The sequence below is a fragment of the Symphalangus syndactylus genome, chromosome 8, assembly GCF_028878055.3.
Source record: "Symphalangus syndactylus isolate Jambi chromosome 8, NHGRI_mSymSyn1-v2.1_pri, whole genome shotgun sequence".
Classification (NCBI taxonomy): domain Eukaryota; kingdom Metazoa; phylum Chordata; class Mammalia; order Primates; family Hylobatidae; genus Symphalangus; species Symphalangus syndactylus.
This window is the reverse complement of record NC_072430.2, coordinates 110,656,750-110,676,797: the sequence shown is the minus strand read 5'-3', so window position 1 is coordinate 110,676,797 and position 20,048 is coordinate 110,656,750. Positions and strand designations below refer to the sequence as shown.

At 44.3% G+C, this 20,048-nt stretch overlaps 2 protein-coding genes and 2 non-coding genes across 7 annotated transcripts in view; 1 reads left to right on the top strand and 3 right to left on the bottom strand.

The window, feature by feature from the left end:
• Positions 1–7,560: 7,560 nt before the first annotated feature.
• On the bottom strand, positions 7,561–10,858 carry EEF1B2 (eukaryotic translation elongation factor 1 beta 2). 2 transcript variants are annotated; one of them, XM_055290370.2, is made up of 6 exons: positions 10,424–10,858; positions 9,771–9,893; positions 9,008–9,134; positions 8,370–8,436; positions 7,878–8,003; positions 7,561–7,760 (listed from the first exon to the last, which is right to left on the bottom strand). In XM_055290370.2, the coding sequence occupies exons 1-6, from the start codon at positions 10,501–10,503 to the stop codon at positions 7,606–7,608; spliced, it is 678 nt and encodes a 225-aa protein (XP_055146345.1). In that variant the 5' UTR covers positions 10,504–10,858; the 3' UTR covers positions 7,561–7,605. The 2 variants fall into 2 exon arrangements, with proteins under 2 accessions (XP_055146345.1, XP_063501134.1); XM_063645064.1 differs by lacking the exon at positions 9,771–9,893 and having other exon boundaries at positions 10,424–10,831.
• On the bottom strand, positions 8,114–8,243 carry LOC129489032 (small nucleolar RNA SNORA41). The gene has a single exon (XR_008659856.1). It is a non-coding gene; the product is annotated as a small nucleolar RNA SNORA41 (small nucleolar RNA).
• LOC129489026 (small nucleolar RNA SNORD51) lies at positions 8,518–8,596 on the bottom strand. The gene has a single exon (XR_008659850.1). It is a non-coding gene; the product is annotated as a small nucleolar RNA SNORD51 (small nucleolar RNA).
• A 209-nt stretch (positions 10,859–11,067) lies between the features above and the next one.
• Positions 11,068–20,048, top strand: part of NDUFS1 (NADH:ubiquinone oxidoreductase core subunit S1) — a 36,718-nt gene continuing 27,737 nt past the window's right edge. Inside the window, exons 1-3 of one of the 3 annotated variants that reach the window (XM_055290368.2) lie at positions 11,068–11,141; positions 16,842–16,906; positions 18,036–18,127. In XM_055290368.2, the coding sequence (XP_055146343.1) occupies positions 16,846–16,906; positions 18,036–18,127 (153 nt within the window). In that variant the 5' untranslated portion in view covers positions 11,068–11,141; positions 16,842–16,845. Of the gene's footprint in view, positions 11,142–11,334; positions 11,388–16,841; positions 16,907–18,035; positions 18,128–20,048 lie in introns of those variants that run through there. The other 2 variants (XM_063645029.1, XM_063645030.1) reach the window with 2 other exon arrangements.

Genomic DNA, 20,048 nt, shown 5'->3' with positions numbered 1-20,048 from the left:
CAGACTGGTGGCATTTTGCCCTGGCCCTAGAGATTTGTGGAACTTTGAACTTGAGAGAGATGATTTAGGGTATCTGACTTGTAGCAGTCCGTTTTCAGGCTGCTGATAAACACACACCCATGACCGGGCGTTTTACAAAAGAAAGAGGTTTAACGGACTTACAGTTCCACTTGACTGGGGAGGCCTCACAATTATGGTGGAAGGCGAAAAGCATGTCTCACATGGGGCAGACAAGAGAAGAGAGCTTGCATAGGGAAACTCCCCTTTTTAAAGCCCGTCAGATCTTTTCAGACTTACTCGCTATCACAAGAATAGCATGGGAAAGACCTGCCCCATGGTTCAATTACCTCCTGTTGGGTCCCTCCCACAACACATGAAAATTCAAGATGAGATTTGGGTGGGGACATAGCCAAACCATATCATTCCACCCCGGCCCCACCCAAATCTCATGTCCTCACATTTCAAACCCAATCACGCCTTCCCAACAGTCCTCCAAAGTCTCATTTCAGCATTAACTCAAAAGTCCAGAATCCAGGCCGGGCGCAGTGGCTCACACCTATAATCCCAGCACTTTGGGAGGCCGAGGTGGGTGGATCACCTGTGGTCAGGAGTTCGAGACCAGCCTGACCAACATGGAGAAACCCCGTCTGTACTACAAATACAAAATTAGCAGGGTGTGGTGGCACATGCTTCAAAATGATCTCCTTTGACTCCATGTCTCACATCCAGGTCATACTGATGCAAGAGGTAGTAGGTTCCCATAGTCTTGGGAAGCTCCGCCCCTGTGGCTTTGCAGGGTACAGCTTCCCTTCTGGCTGCCTTCACAGGCTGACATTGAGTGCCTGAAGCTTTTCCAGGCAAATGGTGTAAGCTGTTAGTGGATCTACCATTCTGGGGTCTGGAGGACAGAGGCCCTCTTCTCCCAGCTCCACTAGGTGGTGCCCCAGTAGAAACTCTGTGTGGGGGCTCCCACCCCACATTTTCCTTCTGCACTACCCTGACAGAGGTTCTCCATGAGGGCCTGCCCCTCTGCCTGGGCATCCAGGTGTTTCCATACATCTGAAATCTAGGCAGAGGTTCCCAAACTTCAATTCTTGATGTCTGTGCACTTGAAGGCTCAACACCACTTGGAAGCTGCCAAGCCTTGGGGCTTGCACCCTCTGAAGCCATGGCCCGAGCTCTACATTGCCCTTTCAGCCATGGCTGGAGCAGCTGGGACACAGGGCACCAAGTTCCTAGGCTGCACACAGCACAGGGACCCTGGGCCCAGCACACGAAACCACTTTTTCTTCCTAGGCCTCCAGGCTTGTGATGGGAGGGGCTGCCATGAAGACCTCTGATGTGCCCTGGAGACATTTTCCCCTTGTCTTGGTGATTAACATTTGGCTCCCTGTTATTCATGCAAATTTCTGCAGCTGGCTTGACTTTCTTCTCAGAAAATGGGATTTTCTTTTTTATTGCATTGTCAGGCTGCAAATTTTCCAAACTTTTATGCTCTGCTTCCCTTATAAAACTGAATGCCTTTAACAGCACCCAAGTCACCTCTTGAATGCTTTGCTGCTTAGAAATTTATCCGACCAGATACCCTAAATCATGGGTAAAACATACCCATGACTGGGTATCAACGAGAACAGCATGAGAAAGACCTGCCCCCCATGATTCAATTGCCTCCTGCCAGGTCCCTCCCACAACACATGGAAATTCAAGATGAGATTTGGGTGGGGACACAGCCAAACCGTATCATGGTGGAAGAAATTTCTAAGCAGCAAAGCATGCAAGGGGTGACTTGGGTGCTGTTAAAGGCATTCAGTTTTATAAGGACACAGTGCATAACAGTTTGGAAAATTTGCAGCCTGACAATGCGATAGAAAAGAAAATCTTTTTCTGAGGAGAAATCCAAGCTGGCTGCAGAAATTTGCATAAGTAATGAGGAACCAAATATTAATCACCAAGACAATGGGGAAAATGTCTCTAGGACATGTCAAAAAAACCTTTGCAGCAGCCCCTCCTATCACAGGCCCAAAGGCCTGGGAGGAAAAAGTGGTTTCATGGGCCAGGCCCAGGGTCCCCGTGCTGTGTGCAACCTAGGGACTTGGTGCATTGCATCCTAGCCATTCCAGCCATGGTTGAAAGGGTCCAGCGTAGAGCTTGGGCCATGGCTTCAGAGGGTTCAAGCCTCAAGCCTTGACAGCTTCCATGTAGTGTTGAGCCTGTGAGTGGACAGACATCAAGAATTGAGGTTTGAGAACCTCCGCCTAGAACAGTGTTTTAGTGTTTAAGTCTCAGTTTACACAAGGTAAAGTTTACCCTTATGTGATATTTTCTTATCCCTCACCATATTTTCTTATCACCTCACCTCACCTCATCACATTCATGAGAATATGAAGCAAGGATTACACTGATGAAATAGGATTAAACTGTCTAAAAGCAGGGATGAAGAACCTTCCATATTCTGTTACCAACACATCAACTGGCCTATGAAGACCCTGGTTTGTGTTTCTCCTCTGTCACTTACTAGTGACTTAGTATATTTACTGAATAATCATGGACAAATAAGCACATCTTTTCATAGTAATAGTCCATGAAATATCAAGCATTTCTCAATGTTGCTATAGACTTACTTTTAAAAATAAAGTTTAGGCTGGGCGTGGTGGCTCACGCCTGTAATCCCAGCACTTTGGGAGGCCGAGATGGGTGGATCACTTGAGGTTAGGAGTTCAAGACCAGCCTGGCCAACATGGCAAAACTTCATCTCTACTAAAAACACAAAAATTAGCTGGGCATTGTGGCACACACAAGTAATCCCAGCTACTTGGGAGGCTGAGGCAGGGGAATCACTTGAACCTGGGAGGTGGAGGTTGCAATGAGCTGACATCGTGCCACGGCACGCCAGCCTGGGCAACAGAGTGAGACTCCATCTCAAAAAAATAAATAAAGTTTATAAAATATTTCATTGAATACATATGCCACAATTTAGACATTTCCATCTGTGAGGATTATAAGTCATTTGATCTCCTTGCTTTCATTCATATCACCTCCAGATCAAAGCTGTCTTTTTTTTTTTTTTTTTTGAGACGGAGTCTCGCTCTGTCACCCAGGCTGGAGTGCAGTGGCGCAATCTGGGCTCACTGCAAGCTCCGCCTCCCGGGTTCACGCCATTCTCCTGCCTCAGCCTCTCCGAGTAGCTGGGACTACAGGCGCCCGCCACCACGCCCGGCTAATTTTTTTTTTGTATTTTTAGTAGAGACGGGGTTTCACCATGGTCTCGATCTCCTGACCTCGTGATCCGCTCGCCTCGGCCTCCCAAAGTGCTGGGATTACAAGCGTGAGCCACCGCGCCCGGCCTTCAAAGCTGTCTTAACGTTAATATTCTGTGGTTTGTAAACCTCATATAACGTGCCAGTCTGTAATTCAAATGTGTCTACAGACTGGCCCCATCCTATCTTAAGATTCCAGGCACACACTGCAAAATCTCACGAATTTGTCTAATTGCTTCCCAAATCATTATATCTGATTCTTCCAAAAAACTTTTCATCATTTCTAGCCTTCTCTTACCTTCTGAACTTTTAGATTATTTGCTTAATCCCCAAACCAATGACTTTTATTTTTAACAATTTTATGTTTGAATTGCCTCCCTATACTAATTTTCTCCTCTTCTTTTGTGTTTTTTTGTTTCATCTAACAAAGTGATACAGAAGTAATCAGTTTTGAGTTCCCACACTGCCCAGCCCTCTGCTAGGGATGCCAAACATGAAAAATACTGTTTCAGGCTGGACACGGTGGCTCACACCTGTAATCCCAGTACCTTGGAAGGCCAAGGTGGAAGGATCACTTGAGTCCAGGAGTTCAAAGCCTGGGCATCATAGCAAGACCCCATCTCTAAAAAAATTTTTTTAAATTAGTCGGGTATAGTGGCACGTGCCTGTAGTCCCAGCTACTCAGGAGGCTGAGGTAGAATTGCTTAAGCCTAGGAGTTCAAGGCTGCAGTGAGCCGTGATCGTGCCACTGCACTCCATCCTGGATGATAGATTGAGACCCTGTCTCAAAAAAAAAAAAAGAAAAGAAAAACTTTCATAGTCATTATAATCATTTATGGGGCATGCAAAAAAAAAAAAAAAAGTGGACTCTTTTTTATCTTTGCTTCCTTCCACTCTAAAGCCAGAAACAGGAATAAAAAAATCTCTTTGGAAACCAGTGCCTTCTGAGACTATTGGTTTAAAACAAGTTCATGGGTTCACGGGCTGGGTGCAGCAGCTCACGCCTGTAATCCCAGCACTTTGGGAGGCTGAGGAGGGGGGATCACAAGGTCAGGAGTTTGAGACCAGCCTGGCCAACATGGTGAAACACCATCAAACTAAAAATACAAAAAATTAGCTGGGCATAGTGACAGGCACCTGTAATCCCAGCTACTCGGGAGGCTGAGGCATGAGAACCGCTTGAACCCGGGAGGCAGAGGTTGCAGGGAGCTGAGATCGCACCACTTTACTCCAGCCCAGGCGACAGAGTGAGACTCCACCTCAAAAAAACAAAACCAAACAAAACAAACCAGTTCATTCAGTATATTGGCTCTCAAGAAAATGAGTATCGGGGTTTTCTACTGCAGCACTGCCCATGATAACAAAACATTAAAAGCAACCTAAGAATCCAGTCAACAGGAGACTGTCTAAATGAACTATGAGAAAATGAATTATGAAATGAAAACATGAATTATGCATCTATTAAATAAGGATGTACTAATAATGGGATATCCAAGGCATAATCTCCAAGGTGTCCATTTCTTTTTTTTTTTTTGTATTTTTAGTAGACAGGGTTTCACCATGTTGGCCAGGCTGGTCTCGAACTCCTGACCTCGTGATCCCCCACCTCTGGGATTACAGGCATGAGCCACCATGCCTGGCTTTTTTTTTTTTTTTTTTTTGAGACAGAGTGTAGTGGTGCGATCTCAGTTCACTGCAACCTCCACCTCCTGGGTTCAGGCGATTCTCCTGCCTCAGCCTCCCGAGTGGCTGGGTCTACAGTCATGCGCCACCACTGCCGGCTAATTTTTGTATTTTTAGTAGACACAGGGTTTTACCATGTTGGCCAGGATTGTCTGGATCTCTTGACCTTGTGATCTGCCCACCTAGGCCTCCCAGTGTTGGGATTACAGGCGTGAGCCACCGCACCCGGCCCCAAGGTGTTCATTTTCATAAGGAAAATGCAAGGTGTAGAAATCTATGTGGTATGTTACAATTAGTCTATGCAAAAGCTTACAGTAGCTCTGGAAAGACCTAAGAACCTGTTAATACTGCTTTGATGGAGTGGAACTGGAGGCCTAGGGGACAGGACAGACTTCACTGTACATATTCTTGAATTTTGAACTGTTGGTATATTATCATCTTTTTTTTTTTCTTTTGAGATAGAGTATCGCTTCTGTCGCCCAGGCTGGAGTGCAGTGGTGCGATCTCAGCTCACTGCAACCTCTGCCACCCGGGTTCAAGCGATTCTCCTGCCTCAGCCTCCCAAGTAGCTGGGATTACAGGCGCATGCCACCACACCTGGCTAATTTTTTGTATTTTTAGTAGAGACAGGGTTTCACTATGTTAGCCAGGATGGTCTAGATCTCCTGACCTCGTGATCCAGCTGCCTCGGCCTCCCAAAGTGCTGGGAATACAGGTGTGAGATACCACGTTCGGCCATCTATTTTTTTAAAATATGAAGTTAAAAGATACCATCAAAATATTTTTCATTCAAGGGTGTGGAATCAAGATTTCAAAATGGTATGCTTCATCATTCATCACTGTAGGATTCTGAAGACATCTGTGGTTTGAAATGACCATTCTAAATTTTTGACCACCTTTAAACAAATTATTAATCATTAGTTTTTTCATCATAAACTTCTGCTGATACTTAACATTTTGGCCAAGCTATTTGGGACTCAACCCCTTCACCATGTCAATAATTGCGAATTTTTATTACCATTCACTTAAGTTTATTCATGGTTTTGGTTTTTTGTTTTTTGTGTGGTTTTTTGGCATTTTCAGAATTCCCAGGCTGTCTGGTTTTCCAGAAAAATGTAGTGCTGCCCTCTGCTGGCTCTCATGATAATGACAACCTGAAAATGTCTCCCATGACTTTTAGGCTGTTGGTTGGATTATAAACATTGCTTAGAGATATCATTCAATGTATCTATCTGTTAAATAAATCTTCCTTATAATATAGTTTCCCAGTCAAGGCAGTCACAACATAAAATCAGATGAAGAAATAGCACTGTATAGTTCTATTAAAAAATTGACCTAGGGGCTGGACACTGTGGCTTATGCCTATAATCCCAGCACTTTGGGAGGCTGAGGTGGGTGGATCACCTGAGGTCAGGGGTTCGAGACCAGCCTGACCAAAATGGTGAAGCCGGGCCTGGTGGCATATGCCTGTAATCCCAGCTACTCAGGGGGCTGAGGCAGGAGAATTGCTTGAACCTGGGAGGCGGAAATTGCAGGGAGCTGAGAGAACGCCACTGCACTCCAGCCCAGGCGACAGAGCAAGATTGCGTCTCAAAAAAAAAAAAAAAAAAAAAATTGACCTAAAATTTTTTGATCATTTGAGATCAGCAATTCCCAAGCACTGCTTTTGTAAAACGATTAGAAAAAAATATATCAAATGTTAGCCAGACCCCAAATTCCCTGTCAAGATTAAACTGTTTCCAATACTTGACTATCTCTTTACTCAACATACTACCCTCATCCCAGTATTTACCTGCAGCATGAGAACTAATTGGATTTCCAAATTCAAGTAAAATATTCCACCTCTACAACCCAGCACCTATGAATCTTCAGCAAAGTCAAGTTTTTCTGGGAAGCCTGGGAACCAGTCACCTATATAATCCCCCTACCAGGACACAGTGCTACTCCAAATCACATTCCCAACACTTAAAAGATGGTTTCTTTACATCATGAGTCATCATTTTAAATTTGTAACCTGTTAAGCAGTTATAATTCATGCCAAATTCTGGGAAGCCCTCCCTCCTCTGGGTTAGGTGTCTTCTAGTAGTGTCACATATCTCACATGTTCAAGTTCCCAGTGCGAAGATGCTAGGTTACAACAAATCACATCATCAGGCACGGCTAAGGACATTACAAGTCGGTAAAGTTGCACTATAATTTTTTTCTTTTGACAGGACCTTGCTCTGGCACCCAGGCTGCAGTGCAGTCGCACCACCTTGGCTCACTACAGTTTCAACCTCCTGGGCTCAAGCAATCCTCCCACCTCAGTCTCCCAAATAGCTGGGAATACAGGGGTGCACGACCACGCCCAGCTAATTTTTGTATTTTTTGTAGGAGCAGGATCTCTCCCCATTGCCCAGGCTGGTATCAGCCTCCTGGTCTTGATCCACCCACTTCAGCCTCCCAAACTGCTGGGATTACAGGCATGAACCACCACACCTGGCCTGCACTGCAATTTTCTAACAACAATGCCGAACCAAATTTGTGTTATTTAGGAATCACATATTCATTTAATTCCTTCCCTCAAAATGAAAGGCATATATACACCACCATCCTATGTAACATACTCAAGAGCCAAAGGTAATCTTTCAAGCTTTTATTTAAATGCCATGATCCAGGATGGATTTTAGATCTTGTTGAAAGCAGCCACATCCATGGACTGCACATAGTCCTCAAAAGCAGTGATCTGCTCCTCCAGCATATCTGTCCCAACTTTATCATCTTCAACTACACACTGTATTTGAAGTTTCTTAATTCCGTATCCCACTGGAACTAGTTTAGCTAAAAAGAGCATTAAGAAAAATCTTAGTTAGAAAAGCCTTGTAGAGAAAGGTTGAAGCTGTATGCAAATTCCAGATAGTTTCAAAAAAAAAAAAAAAATGCAAAGCCTAAACTCACATGAGCCCCAGACTAAGCCATCTGCTTGAATGCTTCTGACGCACTCCTCTAATTTCACCATATCTGTCTCATCATCCCAAGGTTTCACATCTAGTAAGATGGAAGACTTGGCAACAAGTGCAGGTTCTAAAAACAATAAACAGCATTATTCAAATAATGAAATGTATTTTTTTCACCCTACTCAATTTGTTTTGAGACGGACTATCTCCTTAGCCAAACAAAACTACAGATACATCTTGTGTCTGTCACACATATACCTACTTTCTGTTTTGCTAAGAAAGAGGTGTTTGTGTTAACAGTTTCTTTCCCACAGAGGAATGCCACAACTGCTACCATAAGAACAGCTGCAGACCAGTAGCTGTGGAAGAACCTGTACAGGAGGTTTTAAAATATTGACCTATTCAAGGAATGTGGAGGAAATTACTTCAAGGTCAAGCTTTGAAAAAGATTACTTACATTATCATGAAATGACGTTAAAAACAAATGACCTACTTTTGGCTTTCTTTGATTCATATTGTGCAAGACGTTCTTCCCTTAGCCTCTTTGCTTCTTCACTTTCCTGTAAAGAAAAAAAATTAATCCACTCCAGAAAGTCGGTTATTCCTCTGCTTAAAGCTAGTGGGGTCATCACAAAAAAGACTGGCTTAATCAGAAAACAGCAAATCCATCACGAACTCAGCCGAAAGATGGTGATTTGATTTTATTCATCATGCAACCAGTCAGAATTTGAAAAAGGCATATAAATTAAAGCCAGGATTCAAATCCAGGCAATTCGGCTTAACCACATTGATAAAAGTGTTAATTGATGTATTCTTTTTTTTTTTTTTTTTTTTTTTTTGAGACGGAGTCTCGCTGTCGCCCAGGCTGGATGCAGTGGCATGATCTCGGCTCACTGCAACCTCCGCTTCCTAGGTTCAAGCAATTCTCTGCCTTAGCCCCGAGTAGCTGGGATTACAGATGCCCGCCACATTTTTTTGTATTTTTAGTACAGACAGGGTTTCACCATCTTGGCCAGGCTGGTCTTCAACTCCTGACCTTGTGATCCACCCGCCTCAGCCTCCCAACATGCTGGGATTACAGGCCTGAGCCACCGCGCCTGGCTGATATATTCTTTATAGAAGATGCCATACCTCTTCATCATCAGATCCAAAGAGATCAATGTCATCATCATCTTTACTATCTGTGGCTCCACTTCCTGTAGTGTCTTCCACATCGGCAGGACCATACTTGCCCAAAGCTTTCTTCACTCCTGGCAGGCTTGAAAAACATTTAAATTCAACCACTATTGAGCTAGTATAACATCCTTTTCCAGACAATACAAAATAATTTGTTTTAATCACTACTTATCACTAGATCCCTTTTGCAATAATAATTTACCCTTTCACATGCTCCCAGGTAAACACTGTCATATGTTCAACTCCTCACCCAACAAGCATTAGTACCATGTGAGACATTATTTTCAATACTCACTATGATTTACTCTTTCAGTATGAACATTTCTGTTTGAGATTTCATTAAGTATGCTCAGTTCCATTCTTAGTGAACTGGAGTCCACTTCCCCAAACTTCCACCCTTGTTGGCAGTTTCAGAAGAATGGCCAAGGACTGAATGAATGAGCCACCCTCTCACCCCAGAGGTGGGCCCCCCAGGTCAAGGTCGAGGCACATTGGCAGGGCAGTGTGGGGAAAAGTTGAATTGCTGCTGTCCATGTTCTACCTGTTCTGTGAAAAAATGGAGGGCTTCAGTCTCTTGGCCTTCTAAAGTTACAGAAAAATTTAGCTTACAATATCCCAACAAAACTAAAGTAGCCTGGGTCCAGTTTTGTCATGTGAACATCCAGATAAAGCTTCGAGAGCAGTCTTACTCTTCAGCTAGACACAAAGATGATTTTACCTAGCCTTTTCCTTTTCATAAGACTTGATGTGATTATACCAACGTAGGGCATGACACAAGTCGGCAGGCGGTGGGCCGGACACGGCTTCAAATACTGCCACATCTGCTTGTGATGGCACATACCTGCCAATGACACAGAAGCATTCACACACACCTTTGAAAAACAAATGCCAGCGAATAAATAATAAATGCTGCATGCATCACATTAATTAGTGGGCACTAACCCCAGTAGGGTTGCTTTAATGATTTTCTTTTCTTATTAGTTCCTTCAAATCAAACAATATGTTTGGGTCACCGCGCTATCCTGAGAAATGTCTGCCACTTAGTAGACCTCAAATACTGCAATGTCTAGCATTGCTCTATCTACAACCTAACATGTATTAACTGGGCAGCGACGCGTAAACACCTGGCTGAATTAAGTGTAAATAAAGCACATTTTAACCTTTCTTTGCTCGCGAACCGCTCCCCGGAGGCCGGGCTCGCACCACACGAGGGCCTTGGGAGACGGAAACGGGGAGCTTTCCCCTCACCCTCGAAAGGGCACTGGGGCCCGGCCTCCCTCCCTCCCGCGGCAGCCGACACGCTGCGCCACGTGGCCCCGGCCCCGGGCGGAGAAACCTCCCCCGCCACCCCGACTCAGCCCGTCCGCTCACCCCTCGATGTAGCTCTTGTCCGCCAGGTAATCGTTGAGCACCTGGAGGCCGGCGGGGCTTTTCAGGTCTCCGAAACCCATGGTGTCGGCTGTATCCGAGAGCTGGGGAGCAGCAGAAACAGAGCGCGCAAATTGTCGGCGCCCCGCGCTGAAGAGAGGAAAAAGGGCCCGAAGAGGCCGGAAAACTCCTTATATAGAGACGGAGGCGTTTCCCTCCACCGCGCCGGACCGAAGGTTAAAGGTCAAAGTACGTTAGCATTCCCACTTCTCCACGTACGAATTGGGGGCCCTGAATTAAATGGCCCACAAATTGTCCATGGACCTTTCGTTGCGTTTGGAAATAAATTAATAAAATAGGCATGTCTTAAGTTCGTACCTCCACGGCTCCCGAAGATGACGGGAACCGCCCCTAGAAGCGCCGGAGATGACCGAAGTCGCTCCGCCTCGCGGCTGGGGCCACTTCCGGCGGAACTGCGGGTCCAAGTTGTCCTTCCCGCCTCCGGGCTGGGCCGACCTCAGCTCCGCCCTCTGGTCGCTGACGGAAATTGCCGACAAACTTGTCGAATGCAAGGATTCTAGTCCCTCCGGGCTTTCCGTTCTCCAGGCCCGGCTGACAGAGTTAGCTGAGGCCGCCATATTGAGTAAGCGACCCAGCCTCCGAGGAGGTCGTTGTGGTCCATACAGTTTAGCAGAACAGCCTCCGCGGCTCCGGGGAGAAGGTGAGGTCTTGTATGGATGGGAAGGGTGAGGTGCGTCGGCCAGAGGCTTATTTATTGACGGGACTGTTTCCTTTGGCCCACGCGACTTAGTCTTCTCTTGTCCTTGACTGGGCGCCGCCTCCCGCCCCGCTGCGTCGAAAGCCCCTGAGAGCCGGCAGATGGGGGGGCTTTTAGCCACGGTCTCTGGTCTGATGAAGCAGAAAGGAAGATGAGGATCAGGGGTCCCTCGGGAACGCTGGCCCGAATGCAGGCTTGCAGGCGACCTTCCCTCTGCAGGGAAAATTCAGGACATTTCCCTCTCAGAGGAGGAGGCCGTTTTATTCCCCGGGAGAGGACCAGTGTCCGATGACTTAGGCCTTGAGACTGAGCCTTTCCCCCGAGATTTTTACATGCCTGGTACAGTGCATGATTGGTCGCTGTTGTGTTAGCAATGGCTCACGCCTCTGTTTGTTGTCCTTGTTTGTTTTGTCCATTGACCACGTTGGACAGCATTTTTTTTTATTCCTTTCACTAACGGGAAATTGAGAAAAACGACTTTTGAAAAGTTAGCCCAGGGTTGCATTGCAAATAACAAAACGTTGTTTACAGGTTATTGGGATCTAATGCTTGTACTGTAAGGTCTTGGATCAGACACAACTCTGTTCACACACGAATTGACAGTATAGAAGTGTAACGATAACTGTTTTTGATGAATAAACAAGTTATTTTTGTTTTGTGGAATATTCTTGTTTTCACCGACTTAAGGCTGCCAAAGCACCTGCACTTTTTAAATCCGGGAAAGTGGTCTCTACAAATTAACGACAGAAATTAGAGATTAGGTTCACTTAACAGTTATTGAACTTTTACTACGAGCCAGAAATGAGTCCTTAAAGAAGAATAAAATGGGTGATATGTTGGGGGAATCGTCAGGAAATGTTAGGTAGGCTGGTCAATGAAACTGAGAAAAGGCTTTTAAGCCAAGATTTGAAGGATAAGGAGGGGCCAGGGAAGAGCATTTCAGTCTGAGGTCACAGCCGGTGGCAAGAGGTGAGGGGCTGTGTGGGAATAGTGTGGAAGCTTGGTGACCTATTAAGAAGCTATTGAAGGCCGGGCGCGGTGGCTCACGCCTGTAATCCCAGCACTTTGGGAGGCCGAGGCGGGCGGATCACAAGGCCAGGAGATCGAGACCATCCTGGCTAACACGGTGAAACCCCATCTCTACTAAAAATACAAAAAATTAGCCAGGCGTGGTGGCGGACGCCTGTAGTCCCAGCTACTTGGGAGGCTGAGGCAGGAGGATGGCGTCAGCCCGGGAGGCGGGGCTTGCAGTGAGCCGAGATCGCGCCACTGCACTCCAGCCTGGGCGACCGAGTGAGACTCTCTCTCAAAAAAAAAAAGCTATTGAAATACTCCAGGCAAGGAGTGATGGTGGATTGGGATAGGGTGGTACCTTGGAAGGCAAGAAGTAAATGGATGGATCCATGTTGGAGAACGTGGAATAGTATAGCCCCTATACGGAAAAGTATCCAGTCCAGTTTTAGAAATGATTAGTCATTAACACTTTTCCATCTAAAGAGATAATTATTTCTGTTGCAACTTGGCATATCAATGTTCAAAGCACATATCGAAGTGTTGCAAATCTGTATTTAAGTTGGGCTGTGCTTTATTGCTGGATGTCAACAGTCTAGTTCTAGTTGATTTCCTATCCAAAGTGAGTACTATTTTTATATCGCATTGGAGATAAAAAAAAGTATTAAAAGTTTTAAAATTGTATGAAATACTGATTGTTGATTTCAAATCTGTCAGTGCTCTAATGGAGTAAGTTTAGGTTTACATTTATGCCATCAGTAGTTTTTAATAGGACAGATGCTACTCTAGTTCTAGAACTTGGTGATAAGACTATTTGGTGGTTATTTTCATAAGGGTCCTGTGCTGGGTCTTCAAAAAAGGGAAATGTCCAGATTCCTTGTTCTCAAGGAGCTTACAGTCTGGTAGGTACTAAAATTGATTACTAACCTACAGTTTAGTAAGTAGAACAATAAAAATATCTACACAGCGTGTACTGGTACTGAAGAAAAAGAGCTCAAAGAAAGAGTACTTTAAAACTGTTTGTCTGCCGGGCGCGGTGACTCACGCCTGTAATCCCAACACGTTGGGAGGTCGACGTGGGTGGATCACCTGAGGTGAGGAGTTTGAGACCAGCTTGGCCAACATGGCGAAACCCCTTCTCTACTGAAAATACAAAAATTAGCCAGGCATGATGGCAGGTGCCTATCATCCCAGCTACTTGGGAGGCAAGAGAATTGCTTGAACCTGGGAGGCGGAGGTTGCAGTGAGCCAAGATCACACCATTGCACTGCAACCTGGGCGAAAGAGCGAGACTGTGTCTCAAAACACACACACACACACACACACACACACACACACACACACACACTGATTGTCAGTGGCCAGTATTGCCTAAGTTGAATTCAGCTTTAACTGGCATTTGTTGAGCCCCTACTAATAGCTCATTGTCTAGGAAGTATTGTTTTCCTTGTGCTCTATAAGTAAAGAACCAGAAAGTGATTTACCAAAAATTACTCGCTAGCAGGAAACAGATTTGATGTTTGCAAATTCAGTATCACATATTCTTAATTAATGAAATTTATGAATGAAATTTCCTGTTGTACATCATCTATGATAAGTATGCAGAATTTTCTGCTTAAAACCTATGTATATGTACTATTATTCAATAATACTATTGCAACTATTGAAACTTTAATGTTGAAATTTTTTAATACGTTCTAATCACATAATTTGCTTTTTCTTTTTTTTTTTTTTTGAGACAGGGTCTTATTCTGTCACCCAGGCTGGAGTGCAGTGGCATGATTGTAGCTCACTGTAACCTCGAACACCTGGGCTCAAGCCATCCTCCCAGGTCAGCCTCCTGAGAAGCTGGGACCATAGGTGCATGCCACCACACCCAGCTGATTTTTTTTTTTTTTTTTTGGTAGAGATGGGATCATGCTGTGTTGCCCAGGCTGGCCTCTAACTGTTAGACCCAAGCCATCTTCCTGCGATGGCCTCCCAAAGTGTTGAGACTACAGGCATGAGCCACCTCTCCTGGCCAATTTGCTTTTTTTTTTTTTTTTTTGAGGCGGAGTCTTGCTCTGTCGCCCAGGCTGGAGTGCAGTGGCGTGATCTCGGCTCACTGCAAGCTCCGTCTCCCGGGTTCACGCCATTCTCCTTCCTCAGTCTCCCGAGTAGCTGGGACTACAGGCGCCTGCCACCACACCTGGCTATTTTTTTTTTTTTATTTTTAGTAGAGAAGGGGTTTCACCATGTTGGCCAGGATGGTCTCGATCTCTTGACCTCGTGATCCACCTGCCTCAGCCTCTCAAAGTCCTGGGATTACGGGCATTTTTAATACCTTTAAAAGTTCCAAATGATTTTGGATGCTCAACCTATATGATCAAATGAATAGAAGAAAAGTTCAGTGCTTAGCCTATATGATCAAGTGAGTAGAAAAGAAAAAAAACTCAAAAAGTTTAAAAGTTTTGGTGACTTGGCCGGGCATGGTGGCTCACGCCTGTAATCCTAGCACTTTGGGAGGCTGAGGCAGCTGGATCACCTGAGGTCCGGAGTTTAAGACCAGCCTGGCTAACATGGCGAAACCCCATCTCTACTAAAAAATAAAAAAAATTGGCCAGATGTACTGGCTCACACCTGTAATCCCAGCGCTTTGGGAGGCTGAGGCAGGTGGACCTGAGGTCAGGAGTTCAGGACCAGCCTGGCCAACGTGGCGAAACCCTGTCTCTGCTAAAAATACAAAAATTTGCCGGGCATGGTGGTGAGCGCCTGTAATCCCAACTGCTCGGGAGGCTGAGAATCACTTGAACCTGGGAGGTGGAGGTCGCAGTGAGCCGAGATTGTGCCACTGCACTCCTGGGTGACAGAGTGAGACTGGGTGACAGCAAGACCCCGCCTTAAAAATAAATAAATAGGCTGGGCACAGTGGCTCACTCCTGTAATCCCAGCACTTTGGGAGGCTGAGCCGACCGGATCATGAGGTCAGGAGATGGAGACCATCATGGCTAATACGGTGAAACCCCGTCTCTACTAAAACTACAAAAAATTAGCCTGGCATGGTGGTACACACCTGTCCCACCTACTCAGGAGGCCAAGGCAGGAGAATCGCTTGAAACTGGGAGGCGGAGGTGGCAGTGAGCCGAGCTCGCACCACTGCACTCCAGCCTGGGCGACAGAGCGGGACTCCGTCTCAATAAATAAATAAATAAATAAATAAATAAATAAATAAATAAATAAATAAAATACAAAAATTAGCCTGGCGTGGTTGTGCATGCCTGTAGTCTCAGCTACTCTGGAGGCTGAGGCAGGAGAATCGCTTGAACCCAGGAGGCAGAGGTTGCAATGAGCTGAGATCGTGCCACTGCACTCCAGCCTGTGCAACAGAGTAAGACTCTATCTCAAAAAAAAAAAAAGGGCCGGGGGTGGTGGCTCAAGCCTTAACCCCAACACTTCGGGAGGTCAAGGTGGGCAGATTATGAGGTCAGGAGTTAAAGACCAGCCTGGCCAACATGGTGAAACCCTGTCTCTACTAAAGATATAAAAAATTAGTCGGGCGTGGTGGCAGGTGCCTGTAATCCCAGGTATTCAGGAGGCTGAGGCAGGAGAATTGCTTTAACCTGGGCCGTGGAGGTTGCAGTGAGCTGAGATTGCACCAACGCACTCCAGTCTGGGCGACAGGGCGAGACTCCATCTCAAAAACAAACAAACAAAAAACAAATAAAAAGAAGTTTTGGTAACTTTTCTGTTTTGTGTGTCTTTAAGTCGTGGTGTTTATATAATCCACCCCCATTTATTTCAGTAATTCAGCAAGCCTTTTAGAGCAGTGTCTCAACTTCAGCACTGTTGAAACTTTGGATAATTATCTTTATTGTGGGGGACTGTCCTGTACATTGTAGAATAGCCAGCACCCTGTCCTCTACCCACTAGATGTCAGTAACTTCCTCTTGTTTGTGACAACAGTGTTTTCAGACATTGCTAAATATTCCCTGGGGAGCAAAATTGTCCTCAGTTGAGAGCCATTGTTTAAGAGCTTACTCTGTGCCAGCCTGGTGGATAGGTACTGAAGATAGAAAAATTCAAGGAATTAATCAGTGAGGGCAGAACGGGCTTATAAACACATAATTGGAAATCTATAAGATAAGTGTACCAGAAAATAGCAATCAAGACACCTCAAAGGCTTGGGCTGGTGAGCTATCTCAGAATATCTCAGGAGCATTTAGTAGACAGCTATCCTTAGAACATGAAATGATAGAATGGGTATTGGTAGGAAATGAAAGCAGAGAAGACGACTTTATTTTATATAACCATTAATGATAAGCTCACTGTTCGTCTTGCAGTTTATTTTACCGTGTGGTAGTGCTTTAAGTTTGATCCTTTCTATGTAATTTTTTTTAAATGGCAAAACTGCTCTCTGCATAGAATTAGAAAGTCCAAATGTATACAATAGCTGCTGCTGCTTAGCTCTTTGACATTGTACAAGTCAGTATCTCTGAGACTGAGAATTCTCATCTACAGACTGAGTGAAAATATCAGAACCTACGAGTGTTCAATGACATAATGTGTGTGAAATAATTTAAAGCCATAAAACATTACCAAACAGTTGGTGATTTTTTTTCCCTACAATAATATAATTCTTTGTTTTATTTTTAGCAATATGTTAAGGATACCTGTAAGAAAGGCCTTAGTAGGCCTTTCTAAGTCTCCTAAAGGATGTGGTGAGTATTTTTTTAAATTTGCATTCATGGATATTAGACCTTATTTTTGTAAATTTATAAGTCTATGGAATAGTTTATCAAAGACCCTAAACCCATAATTTTTTAAAATAAAAATAGAAACAGGCCGGGTGTGGTGGCTCATGCCTGTAATCCTAGCATTTTGAGAGGCTGAGGCAGGTGGATTGCTTGAAGCCAGGAATTCAAAACCAGCCTGGCCAACATGGTGAAACCCCATCACTACTAAAAATATAAAAATCAGCTGGGCATGGTGGTGCACACCTGTAATCCCAGCTACTCGGGAGGCTGAGGCACAAGAATCACTTAAACCCAGGAGGTGGAGGTTGCATAGAGCCAAGATCGTGCCACTGCACTCCAGCCTGGGAGACAGATCGAGACTCCATCTCAAAAAAAAAAAAAAAAAAAAAAAGGAAGAAGAAGAAACAAATGATCTAAGTTGAATAATTTTCAAAATATAATTTTACTTTAAACAGTTTATAGGAATTATTATGGAATAGAAAGTATTAGGAACTACACACATCAATGCCAAAATGGAAAAATCACATTCTGTTTTTGAAAAGTGATCTTCCCATGAATATATTTTCAGTGGCATTAACAGTTTCAGTTTAGAGTTGGGTATGGTGGCTCACTCCTGTAATCCCAGCACTTTGGGAGGCCGAGGCAGGAGGATTACTTGAGGTCAGGAGTTTGAGACCATCCTGGCCAATATGGCGAAACCCTGTCTCTACTAAAAATACAAAAATTAGCGGGCGAGTGCCTATAATTAGGTGGTGAGTGCCTGTAATCCCAGTTACTTGGGAGGCTGAGGCAGGAGAATCGCTTGAAACGGGGAGGTGGAGGTTGTAGTGAGCCAAGATCACACCACTGCACTCCAGCCTGGGTGACAGAGCGAGACTCCCTCTCAAAAAAAAAAAAGAAGAAGAAGAAAGAAGTTTAAGTTTAAACTACTCTACTGTCAAAAGCAGAGAACCATAAGTTTGCATCCAGAGCAATACAGAGGAATAATAAGGAATGAAAAATTTTAGGTTTGTAGTTAGAGTTAATTCATCCATTATCATCTGCTATAATAAACTGTTAATCTGTTTTTCACTTCAATATCTTTGATGGTCAGTTCGAACAACTGCCACAGCAGCAAGCAACTTGATTGAAGTATTTGTTGATGGTCAGTCTGTCATGGTGGAACCAGGAACGACCGTCCTCCAAGTAGGCATACATTCTAACTATTTTGTGTGTGTGTTCTGATTTTTTAAAAAATACTAATTTATTTCCTTTTTACTGATTATTAGTAAATAATTCTTTAAAATAACTATACATAGCAAAATCTTGGCACTTCAAAGTGAGCTGTCATATATTTGTTTGTGGCATTTTTAGTGAATTATGGTAGTTCTTTTGTTTCACTTCTACATTCCAAATGAATACCCATTAAGAAATTTGAAGTCCGAGCACAGTGGCTCATGCCTGTAATCCCAGCACTTTGGGAGGCCAAGGTGGGCGGATCATTCAGGAGTTCTAGACCAGCCTGGGCAGCATGGTGAAACCCCTTCTCTACTAAAAATACAAAAAATTAGCTGCGCATCATGGTGCGCACCTGTAATCCCAGCTACTCGAGAGGCTGAGGCAGGAGAATCGCTTGAACCCAGGAGGTGGAGGTTGCAGTGAGCCAAGATTGTGCCACTGCACTCCAGCCTGGGCAACAGAGCAAGACTGTCTCAAAAAAAAAAACAAAAGAAAAGAAATTTGAGGCCGGGCGCGGTGGCTCACGCCTGTAATCCCAGCACTTTGGGAGGCTGAGGCGGGCAGATCACGAGGTCAGGAGATCGAGACTGTCCTGGCTAACAGGGTGAAACCCCGTCTCTACTAAAAATACAAAAAAAAAATTAGCCAGGCGCGGTGGCGGGTGCCTGTAGTCCCAGCTACTCTGGAGGCTGAGGCGGGAGAATGGCGTGAACCCGGGAGGCGGAGCTTGCAGTGAGCTGAGGTTGTGCCACTGCACTCCAGCCTGGGCGACAGAGCGAGAGTCTGTCTCAAAAAAAAAAAAAAGAAAAGAAATTTGAAGTAACTTAAATTAGTTACTATAGGTAAGTTTGTGAAAAAATAACCTTCATTTGTTGTGGGCCTGCTTGGTGCTTTTCATTTTCATATAACCTTTCTGTGATTAGTAATATTCATAGAAATATATCCTACAAAGCAGGTAAACGGAGGGTAGCATGTGCTTACATTCATGCTCTAAATATTTCTTCATATTCCTCCAGAAATAATAAATTGGTCATAGAGAAGTGATGCTTCACTCCATTTGTAAGTTGTCAGAGATCTAAATGTTCTTTGTTCATTTTAGCAGTCATTTCTAGACTATCTGCCAGTCACAGACATGAAAGCACAAAATATGATATATAATAAATGTATGTTCAAGGTACAGTGAAAAGTTGTGGCAGGGATAGGAGGTAGTAGAAAGAGATATTGGGTGCCTCTGTTCATCCCTGAGGAGGTGTTAAAGGATGAACATGTGTGTTCATATGTGAACAAGAAGGACATGCTTGCATTTCCTATGGAAAAAGTTAAGGCAGATAGCTTGTCATGTTTTGAAAGCTTCAAATAGTTTAATATTGATGAAACAAGGTATAAGTAGAAGATAAGATCACAGGAAATCAAGTTATTGAGGAAGGGAAGGTCCAGTCATGAAATAAAGTATCTGCTATGCAGAAGAGCTTATATTTTGATCCATCAGGAGTTTTGTTGCCTATTTAAGCAGGGTGACAGTGACTGTAGAGGATGATCGTTTGGAGAATAGCAAGACTGGAATAAGAGACAAGGAAAAAGCATTTTGTATTATTGGGACAGGATACTATGAAAGCCCTAAAATAGATAGTGGCGATGGGAATGAAAACAAAAGAGAAGATTCAAGGGAGAATGAAATGTAGACAGGCCTTCAGGAATGATGAAGACCTGAGGAATTTTTTCCCCCGTTGTACAGAACTTCCCAATATTGCTTTAGCAGTGAGAAAAAAAAAACACAAAAGAAGTTTCAGTAGAGACACAGACAAATAGTTCTTTAGAATTCAAAGAGACCAGAGGAATTCTTGTGGTTTTCTGCATTTGTTTGGTTATTTTGGAGTGTATAGAGGGG

Excerpts from the sequence above, each read along its gene's own strand:
- EEF1B2 (XM_055290370.2), bottom strand. The coding sequence starts at position 10,503 with ATGGGTTTCGGAGACCTGAAAAGCCCCGCCGGCCTCCAGGTGCTCAAC. Across the intron at positions 8,437-9,007 it reads TTGGATCTGATGATGAAGAG|GAAAGTGAAGAAGCAAAGAG; the intron begins GTATGGCATCTT and ends TTTTCTTTACAG. Across the intron at positions 8,004-8,369 it reads TGAATCAAAGAAAGCCAAAA|AACCTGCACTTGTTGCCAAG; the intron begins GTAGGTCATTTG and ends TATTGTTTTTAG.